The sequence below is a fragment of the Notothenia coriiceps genome, unplaced genomic scaffold (genome assembly GCF_000735185.1).
Source record: "Notothenia coriiceps isolate Sejong01 unplaced genomic scaffold, NC01 NC01_scaffold00004795, whole genome shotgun sequence".
Taxonomy (NCBI): Eukaryota; Metazoa; Chordata; class Actinopteri; order Perciformes; family Nototheniidae; genus Notothenia; species Notothenia coriiceps.
The window spans coordinates 408,331-420,335 of NW_011337496.1; the positions used below are offsets into that span (position 1 = coordinate 408,331).

The following is a 12,005-nucleotide window of genomic DNA, read 5'->3' on the forward strand; positions in this document are numbered from 1 at the left end:
GAGAGTGTGTGTGTGTGTGTGTGTGTGTGTGTGTGTGTGTGTGTGTGATATTGAAGAGTCAGCCACATGAGCTGTCACAGTTTGTTCCTGAGGCAGCATCTCCCTCAAAGCATCATGGTACTTTAACATGAGATTTATTTGCTGACCCAAGATTAACTTAAAGCTCTCACTGACTCCTAACTGATCACCCGAGTAGTAATGATTTTTTTTGAACTCATTTATTCTGACCACTAGCAGAGCTAACAGGACAGCACTAATGAGCGGTGTTCTCTGCAGAAATGGAGGCTTTCCCTTCACACGTCTGGATGTTTTGATTTTTGTGTTCCCTCTGAGGCCATCAGTTACAGTTAACTATCGATGCTGTGGCATTTTACCTCTGCATCTCATATTGCTGACCACTCTGCTCTTCCGACACTGATTGATCGCTCCTTTCTCCGTTACCTGCCACGCGGTCTTAAAGGTGCTACAGTGTGTAACAAGAGATGGGGGGGACCATTATTCACACACAGCTCCGTCAATCCCCTCCCCCTAACACATACATCTCATTTAGGAGGTTATCAATGTGGCTCCCCTACCACAGTCACTAGGTCGGGTCCCAGGGAGTAATTGACCGTTTTCTGCAATGGTGGCATTATGTGTGATCAATACTGCAGCACTGGCTATTCTGAAGCATTTATCCATACGTTCCAATACGTTTTGACTAAAACACATCCCTTAATTGGTGTTCTCTTGCATGTACTGCACAGTTCAATACTTATTTTAATACAAGCGCAGTGCCAGTGATATCCTTTAGAAATGTAGGCTTATATAATGTAACAGAGATGCTGATTTGTTTTGTATTTTCTTTCATAGGGGAGCAATGTGATGGAGGACCAGGACTTGAGAGAGATTGGGATCACAGACCCGAGCCACAGGAAGAAGATCCTGCACGCGGCACGGTCATTACCTAAAGTGAGGAGTCATTGATTTTAACTTCAATACTCATCCCAGCATTGCACAACCTGATTTATTCTCATGTGTCTGATTATCACAAGGTGCTAATCTCGCCTGAATACCAATGCAGTACCGCAGTGTATTTACCCAAATACTGTCATTAGTATAATTATGAGAAACTTGCACCTATAGAACTATTTCCATTGTACGTTACATCATACTTCTACTCCGCTACAGACAAGGAAATATTCAACTTTTTACTACTCTATATTTATATTTATATATATAATTACTGGTTAGTAAACAATGAGCTTAAACAATACCACGCATTGTTAAAGGTTCAAACCAATGGATTCTAACTTCTCTTGATTGTTATGTCTTACACAAAAACATCGTCATGTCTCCAATTTCATTTATATTGGTTGTCAAGAGTTGCTCTAAAAAGTAATTTCTCCTAAAAACGTTCTGTTATTTTAATTAATATAACTGTCTGTATTTTTAAGTCCCACATAATTGAAATTATCCAATATTTCTCTAAAGAAAGAGAATTCAAAATCTTCGTTTCCTCTTCTTTATTCTCCCACTTACATATCAATCAAACTTTTTTCAGTAATGTACCCCCTTTGAAACATTTTCTCACAAGCCCTGACCGACCCCGAACATTTTTGATCGAAAAAGCCTATATCAATAATTACAGTATAGTCATGTTCCCTCAGTGTGTGATTTATTAACTCCATCGTGCATGCATTACAACAAACTAAGGATATTTTCATCTTCATGCATGAAAAAAAATAACATAACATAAGATTTTTATGAAACAGATTTTTCCAGAAGTTTTTCAATTTAAGTAATATGTTTAACAAACCAATGAACAAAAAGATATATTGTGAAAAACTATAAAATACAATACACACATTTGGCATGTTTATATGAGGACCCCCTTGGTGGTTTTAGGAATATTTTATATAAAATTGTGTTTTCTATTTAACTTATTTTACTAAGATTATTTTTGTAATCATGCATGGTATTTTTTTAATTAACCTTTTTTTTGTTGTTGAAATCTCACGTACCCCCTACAGTACCCCAACGTACCCCCAGGGGTCCGCGTACCCTCATTTGAGAATCACTGAGATAAACTATTGTCACTTCACCTATACCAGCCACAACAATAAAATGATACCTTGATGCATCAATACTACAAAACTAATAATGAATTAAGTTAAAACACATCTTAACATACCTTACTTTTGATACTTAAAGTACGTTTTAGTTGATAATAAATCTGTAATTCTACTTATTTGGACTGTAAAAGCAGGACTGTTAAATATGTTAAAAAGCAGCATTAGTGACTGTGTGGTTGTCCTGCAGGTGAAAGCTCTGGGCTGTGACGGCAGCGGCTCCATCTCCTCCTGGCTGGAGAACATGGGTCTGCACGAGTACTTACACAACTTCCTGACCAGCGGCTACCGCACTCTGGACTGTGTCAAAAACCTGTGGGAGCTGGAGATCGTCAATGTGAGTCACAGTGACGCACGCAGACTGCGAGGAGTATCAGAGGGGGAAATTAGTTTTAGGGAAACTTCAGAGAAGGGATGAGTTGGGCAGTTTACGTTTTAGTTTGGGGCGGCAGGAAACTGAAAATCTGGATTTGAATACACAGAATGTTGCTGTTTGGTGAAGTTTACAAGGATCCTAAATATAAATCAGTAATATTGAAGGTAGTCCCATGACGAATGAATGCCTATTTTTTAGAGACGGAACTTCATTTTCACTAGTTAATTTTCTAAGCTGTAAACAAGGATGCATTAGTGAAAGTTATTAAAAAAAAAACACATTTAGGTTTGGATTTAAGGGTTAATGTGTTTTATGACGAGTTTATTATCAGTGTCAGATGTGTCTTGGTCTTCTTCCAACTTTCATGGTCACATGATATTGTCCTCTGTCCTCTAGGTGCTAAAGATCTCCCTACTTGGTCACAGAAAACGCATCATTGCTTCGTTAGCGGAGAGGCCGTACGAGGAACCTCCAGTCAAGCCTCCCCGTTTGTCTCAGATCAGGGTAAGACCCCCCACACTGTTTTACCAACAACTTTCTAAAGGTTAAATTACAGTTTAATGGTTTACCTTCCTCCCAGACTTGGTTTGCTTTAAGTCTAGGAATCTTGCAAAGCATGTGTTTTAGGAAAAATGACCATCACTGTTGATCATGGGACAACTAATGGTGTCGGATTCTGTCTCTCCAGTGCCAAGACCTGCCCGGATCCTCCTCCCCCCTCAGTCAGGCGGACCCCTACACAGGACGCTCGATGGACCCTCTGCTGCCTGTAGGAGAGCCTGGGAGGAAAAAAGTGCCAGAAAGTGACTACGACTCCCAAAGATATCAGAGCGATCGACACCGATCACATGTATGTTTACGTCTTTCCCTTCAGCACTACTTTATGTCCTACAGTATCTTCATGTCGTGATAAAAGTGGGCCACTGCCCGACTTATAATTATACTTCCTTCTTCCAGGATCGGTATGATGAGCGGCTTCGAGAGCCCCGTCTGACCCTGCGGCCGCCGAGCCTGGCCACCCCGTACGCCCCGGTGCAGAACTGGCACCACCAACCTGAGAAACTCATCTTTGAGTCCTGCGCTTACGAAGCCAGTGTATGTATATCACTCATTGTCCTTCCTATATGATGCCGTTTTTATTCAATATAGTCACCAACCTTTTCTCTCTCTCATTCTCCCTTGCAGTACCTCGGCTCCATGCTTATTAAGGAGCTACGGGGTACAGAGTCCACGCAGGATGCCTGTGCCAAAATGAGGGTAAATTACTTCTCCAAGCTCATGTGACAAACAATGCATATTTCTTTACGAGTGAGTGAGCAGTAATTCACCTTAATGTCCACTCTTTATACGTCCTTTTTTCCTCCAGAGGTCGACAGAACAAATGAGAAAAGTCCCCACCATCGTCCTGTCCATCACTTATAAGGGTGTGAAGTTCATTGATGCAGCCAATAAGGTAACTACTACATCCCATCCTGCTCAGTGCAGCAAAACTCAATACCTTCATGCCTCGTGCAAATAGCAAGCATTTTTTGTAATATTTTGAGTGTCACAGCCGTAAGTCCCTCTGCTTCTTTTCTGTGGCTTTAAATGTCATGCCTGCAAGTTTAGGTCACATGTGTTCCTGTTTGACTGGAAGCAAGTGTGCTTGTATTGACATTTATTTGAACATCGAAAGGTTGTTTTAGAAGCACAGCCTGATTTTGAATGTGTATGCTTACACTTTCCTGCATATTGGGATGTTATGTTCTGTGTCTGGGAGGCGTGTGGCGCAGTGGATAGAGCGTTGGTGTTAGGATCAGGGGGTCACAGGTTCAAAACCCCACTGCAGTCAGCATGTCGTTGTGTCCCTGGGCAAGACACTTCACCCCAAATAGCTCCTGTGGGGATTGCCCACAGTATTGAGTATGTAAGTCGCTTTGGATGAAAGCGTCTAACATGTAACATGTAATGTAATATGAAGTTTTTATAGAGTGAGTCTTATGCCAACTCTCTCCTCGGTGCAGAACATCATCGCAGAGCATGAGATCCGGAATATTTCATGTGCAGCCCAGGACCCTGAGGACTTGTGCACGTTTGCCTACATCACCAAGGACCTGCAGACCAACCACCACTACTGCCATGTGTTCAGCACAGTCGACGTGGTAAGGATGCTCTTATTGTCCTATCAGCCTAATCTCACATAGTTTAAAGTGACCCCGATATCAAAGCATACACATTATACTTCTACCTGTAGTGCTGTTAACCAATCTAGATTGTTTTGTGTGGGTGGCCCAGAGGGAAAACTGCTGCGACCCTTGTAACATAAACAAGGTGAAAATAATAAAAGGAGAATTTCAAGTGTTGAAAAAACGTCCTCACTGGTGAATTTGAATTCCTCCAACATCATGCCCCAGACTTGAACTGAGGAGAAGTGACAGCGCGCATCGTCAACACTGTTATCTGGAGACTGAATTTTCTCAAGGTGTCTCGCTTCAGCTGCTGCGGATTGCCTTCTAGTAGACACAGTGCTACTCTGGCCATGATGACTGTCCCTCCTTAAAGTACTCTGTCCCCCCTGACACCGGATGATTATCCTGCTAATCTTTCCCATAATGCACCAAGGGGCTTTCCAGGCTGAAGTCAGTTAAACTAGGCTCATTTTCCTCTTCGGGGCTTAAACGAGGGGCTTTGTCTCAAGCAGTAATGCAGTCGGATAGCAGCTGCTGTGAGAGGTGATTGGTTATTCTAAACTGTATTGACCAGAGAGCTGCAACAATTAGACAACGTAATCGATAAGTTGATCTTTGAGAGTTGATTGAAAGCCTAAGTGGCTTCTAATGCAAAAAGCAAGAACGTTCAGCCATTTCAATGATGGAGATTTCTATCTTTACTGTGTTTTAAATCATATTAAACTAAATATCTTGGCGTTTTGGACAGACAAAACAACATTTGAAGACATCACCTCAGTATTTTCTGACATGTTATAGACCAAACAACTTATTCATTAAGAAAATAAATAATTGTTAGTTGCATCAATTTTTGCCCATTCTGCTGCTACCATCCCCAGAGAGGGATCACAGAGCTGAACACATCTGTCTGGTGCAGAAGGCACGAGATGAATCAGGACATTAACTAAACAAGTTGAATAACAATATGCAGATTATTGCGTAACTCTGCGTCCCTTTTGTGTCTGTGTTCCTACCATGATTGCTTATCCAACTTTCCAAGGTATGCCGTGTGAAGCTTGAATGCCCCGTCTGAAGTCTGAGGTGCTTGATCACACTTGGAAGCTGTCAGTGTTTAACAATAGTTTGCTGTGTCACAATGCTCCCGAGATTAAAGCCACTTCTCCTTGTTACAAAGACGTTTTATGGAATATGTACTTCATGCGTACTGCAAACTAAATATTGTTGTTCAAAGCCGAGAATACCTAAAAAGGCTGCCTGCTTTTCCTCTTTCTCCCTCTCTGTGTAGAATCTGACCTATGAGATCATCCTGACGCTGGGCCAGGCGTTCGAGGTGGCCTATCAGCTGGCTCTGCAGGCCCAGAGGACCAAACAGCCCCAGAGCCTCCCCGTGGGCCCCGGCTCAGAGCTCATCGAGACCAAGTCCAGCCGACCTGTACCAAAACCACGAGGCAACGCACGGAAGTCGGGAGTAAGTGGACCTTGAACATTAATATAGCACAAGACACCATATAAACATTTTAGGAGATAGTTTATTGGACATGATTAAATAGAGCAACACATTTAAGTTGTCCTCCTGTGGTGGAAGTATATTTGTCTGACCCTTAAATGCACCTTTCCTGTTCATTTGGCAGTGATTTCAGGCTCTGTGTAGAACGCATGGTGCAAATGTGGGAGGAGAGTTGAGGGGTGCAGTCATCTCAATTTTATCTATAGGGGGTCTGCAGTATCATACTTTTAAAAATCAGCCAAATTCAATATCCATAGAGAAAAAGAACACCTGCTGTGTTTTCTAATGATAGACTCAAGCAGCAGGAGGTCAAAACTCAAGCAACACTTATTAAAGTATGAAGAACAACTTTATTGTGTACTGCAAATGTTGTTGGAGCTTTTTTTCTTCTCCGGGCAAAATTAGGTCAAGTTGTGCCAGAAATATTTTTCCTCTATGGTCAACTGCAGCATATCCTACATAACAGACTTCTGATCATTTTTTAAGAAACATTATTCCAGGCTTTTTGAAACGAACCCTCAAAACACATTAGTAAAACATTTGTATCAGTCAACAGCTTCTCCCTTCATTATGATTACACTGTTCCGATGACTTTCTTCCCATTAGCATAAAACCATTAAGAAGTGAAGCTTGTGCTGAATTTAAATGAGATAAACATCGCACATCTCCAGCTGCTTAATGAAGTCGACAGAATCATGTTAAGAAAGTTTACTGACTCCTGTGATTCCCCTCACCTTTTGTATTTGTATAAATGCCTCACACTCCCTCAGTGACACACCCACACCTGTAAGCCTCCCAGTTGATCTGCTTCTGTCTCGTGCTGCTCAAATCTGTCACACCCTTTTTATTCTCACTTCCTGTCTGTGCTGCTTGTCTTTCCTTCTTCCTCTCCGCTCTCTTGCTGGCCGTGTTGATCTCTCCCAGGACTCTCCTCCTCTGGACAGTCGCTGCTGTTACTGTCACACCTGCACCACCCATTGCCCCTCCTACGCCCCGCTGCACTATGCCAGCCCTGCCGCCCAGGTGCTGCCTCATCTCCATCCTCTCGCTCTTTGCTCCTCTCTCTCTACCTCCCTACTTTATTTCACCTTCTCGCTGCCTTACAATCCCCCAGTATCTTCCATTTGTGTCTTTACCCCATGCTTGTCTTTGTGAATGTTTGTTGCTGTTATTGTATGTCGAAGTGTAGTTTTTAAAATAAATAAATGTGTTGGTCTTTTCCACACTTGGCCACATGTGGACTGATGAATGTTACTTTTGACTCTGGCGTCCTCTAGTGGCTTTGTGCTAGTAACACATGCAGAACATTTACTGAGACAGAGGAGCCCATTCAGTTCCTCAGTGGATAGTTAATGTGCCAAAGTTATTTCAGTTCAAGTAAAGGAACTTGTATGAAAATCATTACAAATTCTATAAAATAGACTAATGAAAAAGGTTTTAGATTGACTCTACAGACATAATTGACAACGGCGCTGAATGCATTATATTAGAGTGTATTCCAGACGAGGGTAAATCTGCAGGCATCATTCAAACTGATTTTGACGCCGTGATCTAGTCCGAATGCCACTGGCCAAACATATATTTAAGTGATTTACTTAATTTCTGCAGCTGTTGAGATTTGGTGCATTCTCTTTGTGTCTACAGGGGGACATCGCAGAGCAGGAGGGGGATTCTCACTCCCAGGGCAGCGCCACGTGGCTCGTGGACCCCAAGGAATCCAAGCGCACTATCAGCACTAAGTACGAGACCACCATATTCTGATTGGACCCCTCTTCCTCCTGACCTCTGGGCCTGGTCTAACCCCTCTTCCTCCCCCTCGTTCTGTGTGCCTTTTCGCTGTGACTCTGCCTCTCCCTCTCTGGGCTGGACCCCTGCCCCCCCTGTCTCCCGTCTCCCTCCGGCCAACACTCACCTAACACCGACACAGTCTGCGTGCTTTGCTCCTTCTGCTAATCCACCACCGCTTCTTCACTTTTCAATGATTATTACCCTTCTGCTGTATCAACCCTCCTGTAGCTCCTGTCACTCACACTTCCTGTCTGCCACTCGCCTTCACTGTAACTCCTCTCCGTTTTAACCCTGTATGCTTCCCGAACTCCCCCTGAATTTCTGCACCCGTCAACATCCCACTTTTGACTCTTGGGTGATCTTCTTTTATTGGTGCTTTTCCTGCTCTACTAGGCGACGGCCGCTCTGAGGCTTTTCTCTCTGATCTTTCAACTCCTGACTTCTCCGAGTGCTGAGCAAATCTGCTTCACCACGACACAGAGTGAGCCCCTGCACACACCCTGTACCTGGAGGGACATGTTTCCCGAAGAAACTGAAACACCGGTCGTGTAATTCTATGAGTGTTGATGTTATGGAGCTTACACAGGATTTGCTATGGGGGACATTTTCACTGTCAGCGGTCTGCTTGAAGCCAAAGGAGGCCGAGATCCTAGCACTGTGATAAGGTCCATTCAGAGCTAAGAATAGTAGCATTTTGGGGGGAAAAGGGGAACAGAATAGGGCATAAAAGCTGATAAGGACCCGCATGTAAGTGTTCCTTGTTGCTCCAGGAAATAGACAGTCCCAACTGTCTTAAGACAGGCATGCCCTGCCTCTGTCCGTCAATCAGAGCTCCAGGTTTGAAACCGAATGCTTCTGGAGAGGACTTACTATGACTCAGCACTTTTGCCAAATCTACAAGTGTGTAAGAACAAGTTCATCTTCTCCGTCTCCTCTTTTTTTCCTTCTTCTTTTCACAACTAATGCCTTCTATGCTCATCCTGTCAGCATTGCCTTTTGTTTTGCCAATCACTACCTGGTTAATATTTCACGCCTGCTTGTGAAAAGAGTTAATCATTATATGGGAGGAGGGGGGGGAATCCATCACCTACACGCTGTTTATTTTTACTTTATTTAACCTCATTGCTTTGTGTTCATGTTTCCTCTTCCTTATAGCTGAACACTGTGGCCACTCCCAGCCAATAAGAAAGGACAGGCATGAGCCCTGTTGCATTGTGGGTAGGATGTTTTGGTGGAAAAATGACCCACTCCCCATGCGGCAGAATCACATCACCACTTGGAATCGAGCTCAGCACTGTAACACACGGCCTGGAGACACACAGACGTAAACACTGCAGATCAGCTGACATCCCCGACTTCATCACACACACACACACACACACACACACACACACACACACACACACACACACACACACACACACACACACACTCTCTCACACACCATTTATCTCAATCGGAAAGTGATGGAGTCAGATGTTAGTGTTGCTTTTTGCATTACCTGAGAGATTAATTGAGGGTTGATGTTCTCTCTTTGAGGAAATGTACCTGCTGCAATGTCACAATGCAGAACTGGTTGTAAAAGGGGAAGTGGCAGAGATCGGGAACATTGTCCTGTGTTGTGAAAGAAAGGTACTAACTACCAGACAGACACCTCACTCTGACGGAACACAGTCCTTCCTGGGTAATTTGTATTTGTCCACACATTGTAGCGTCTTTTTATGACTGTCATCCACACATACATGTATAACTGTGATAAACAATGTAATCTTGCACGGGAGGAACTCTAACCAAACTCAAAGGGCAGAGGAACTGACACTACAAAGACTGTTTTATAATAATAATATAACGGGGTGGCTTTTATATGATTTGAACGTTTTTCTGTATGTTTTAATTGTTTTAGAGGACTATAATATGTCCTAATGCTGGAACTGGATCGGCTGTGGTTCACTGCTGCTCCCTCTCTCCTTCCCTGCTCCTTTGTTCAGTTAATCCAGACAAGATTAATCACCAAACCTGCCATGCAGCCTGGTATGTCTTCAGTTTTAAGATGCAGAAAAGAACAATAGGGAACAGCATGTTTCTCCTAGCTCTCTCCCAGTGTGTTGACTGTTAATCGTACTTTTTGTTCAGCAGATAAATATATGGGTACATGGCCTGGTCCTTCTTGATTTAACTGTTGTATATGTGGTACGTTGTCAGGCCAGTACGATAACTCTATGGTACTCTACTGTCTTCAGCTCGCTGGTGTCGGCACCTTCGGCCATCAGCCTGGTCCCGTTCTGCTTTTGCACATTGTTTAGGATCAGGAGAGATATTTCGGGACTAATCTGATGACAACAATGATGAGAATGATATTGTAAATGAGTTCTAGCGGTCTGTATTTTGATACTTGAATGATTTTTGCTTTTATAGATATCTATATATATGTGTATATGTATGTATGTAATTTTTGACGTTTGTCAAAAGAGAGAAAAGGACTATGTCTTATAAAGTTAAACATATCGTGAATAAATACCCTGTGATTTAAGAAAAAAAAAAGGCTGAGAAAACAAAGACTCAGAAGAGGGACCTCACTTCAGAAAAAAAAGATTGTAAATAATCTCGGGCTTCCAGTCTTTTTTATGATTATTTTTCATAATTGTACAACTAATAAATGGCGAAATTAGAAAAAGCTGACTTCTGAATCTTTATTTGTCCAATTACTGATCTTGTGTTATGTTACCATGGAATGTTTTGCATTATTGTTTTTATTTTTGGTCGAATTTTGAACACCTAGTTCTTCTGCCTTTCTGATTTCTTGGGTTGTTTATTTACTAGTTTAGCTTAATTAATATGTATTTAGTACATTTTTTTCAAAATTGCCCTCAGGTTGCGTATTGACATTATTATTTTTAAATATTTGTATCCTTCTGTTGCCCAACAATTCTAAAGGCAAACTTCTGTTATTTTGTCTAAAACAACTTTTTTTTGGTTCAAAATTCAGTAGTTATTCAGTACTGGGGCTGATGGCCGAAACACTTTATACTCTCTTTGACTCTGAAACAGGAAGATGTTATTTCATCGAAAAACTGGAAAGACGTTCCTTATTATCTATAAAAGTGTTAATCTTCAGGTTACAAATTACAATGTTATAGATCAAATCAAATGGCATTAAACCAACAACTGCAGCCTGCGTCAAACAGCCACACGTCTCAGAACCCTAAAGCTGCGTTATTTGTTAAAATGTTTTGACTACTGGTCTGGAAAACATTTGTGTTATGTTGCCTCGTTGGCCAACATAAAAACATCAACAGAACAGATGATAGTTCCTCTGGCAGATATGAACATGGATTTACACATCTGCTCATTTTCATAGATATGCGACAGACGTCACAGATGTAAACAGCTGTTCCTGGGAAACAGATCGGCTCGCTGCGTGCTGATTGTGCGGCTGATATCTGCAGACAGGCCTGCTTTGTTCACAAACACAAGACTGTTCACAGCGTGTACCCTGTAAACAAAGAGAACAACTGGGGAAACAAGCAAGAGGGATTTGAATTTGTAGGATACAAAAGAATAAACAGGACAGAATTTCATTGTGCAACTTTCCATAAAGGGAATGGATTTAGAAATAGTCATTTTATTAACTATAAGATGTATAGATGTGTTATTACAAGGCATTAATACGATTATATTAGATCAAATTGTTATGAAGAATCCAATAGTAATCTAATTATTCAGTTAAATGTTGTTACTAAAGGGTCATCCATCCACAAAGCTATCGTAAATGTTCAGGTTCTTGACCAATAACAACATAAAAAGGCAAAACAAACGCTGATTTGCACAGTCAAGGGCCTAGTTTGTGTATTTGGTTTATGTAACTGTCAACAAGATGTGTTTTCCTTCAAAGATAAAATAACGCTTTGATAAATGCAACTTGTGACAAAATACTGCTCTTTCAAAACTAACTGCATTATAATTGATGAACAGAAACATGCTTCCATCATTATCATGAGTGTTAGCAGGCTGCTAATAATATATAGCTCAAAGCATATCTTTGTCTCAGTACAGAC

The 12,005-nt window shown here is 41.8% G+C and overlaps 1 protein-coding gene across 1 annotated transcript in view; it reads left to right on the plus strand.

The window, feature by feature from the left end:
* Positions 1-10,618, plus strand: part of anks1aa (ankyrin repeat and sterile alpha motif domain containing 1Aa) — a 64,240-nt gene extending 53,622 nt beyond the window's left edge. The window contains exons 17-27 of the mRNA XM_010767827.1: positions 853-951; positions 2,302-2,448; positions 2,884-2,991; positions 3,176-3,337; positions 3,445-3,582; positions 3,673-3,744; positions 3,854-3,940; positions 4,491-4,628; positions 5,941-6,123; positions 7,807-7,901; positions 9,106-10,618. Of these exons, the coding sequence (XP_010766129.1) occupies positions 853-951; positions 2,302-2,448; positions 2,884-2,991; positions 3,176-3,337; positions 3,445-3,582; positions 3,673-3,744; positions 3,854-3,940; positions 4,491-4,628; positions 5,941-6,123; positions 7,807-7,901; positions 9,106-9,109 (1,233 nt within the window). The 3' untranslated portion in view covers positions 9,110-10,618. The remainder of the gene's footprint in view (positions 1-852; positions 952-2,301; positions 2,449-2,883; positions 2,992-3,175; positions 3,338-3,444; positions 3,583-3,672; positions 3,745-3,853; positions 3,941-4,490; positions 4,629-5,940; positions 6,124-7,806; positions 7,902-9,105) is intronic.
* The last annotated feature ends 1,387 nt before the right edge of the window (positions 10,619-12,005 follow it).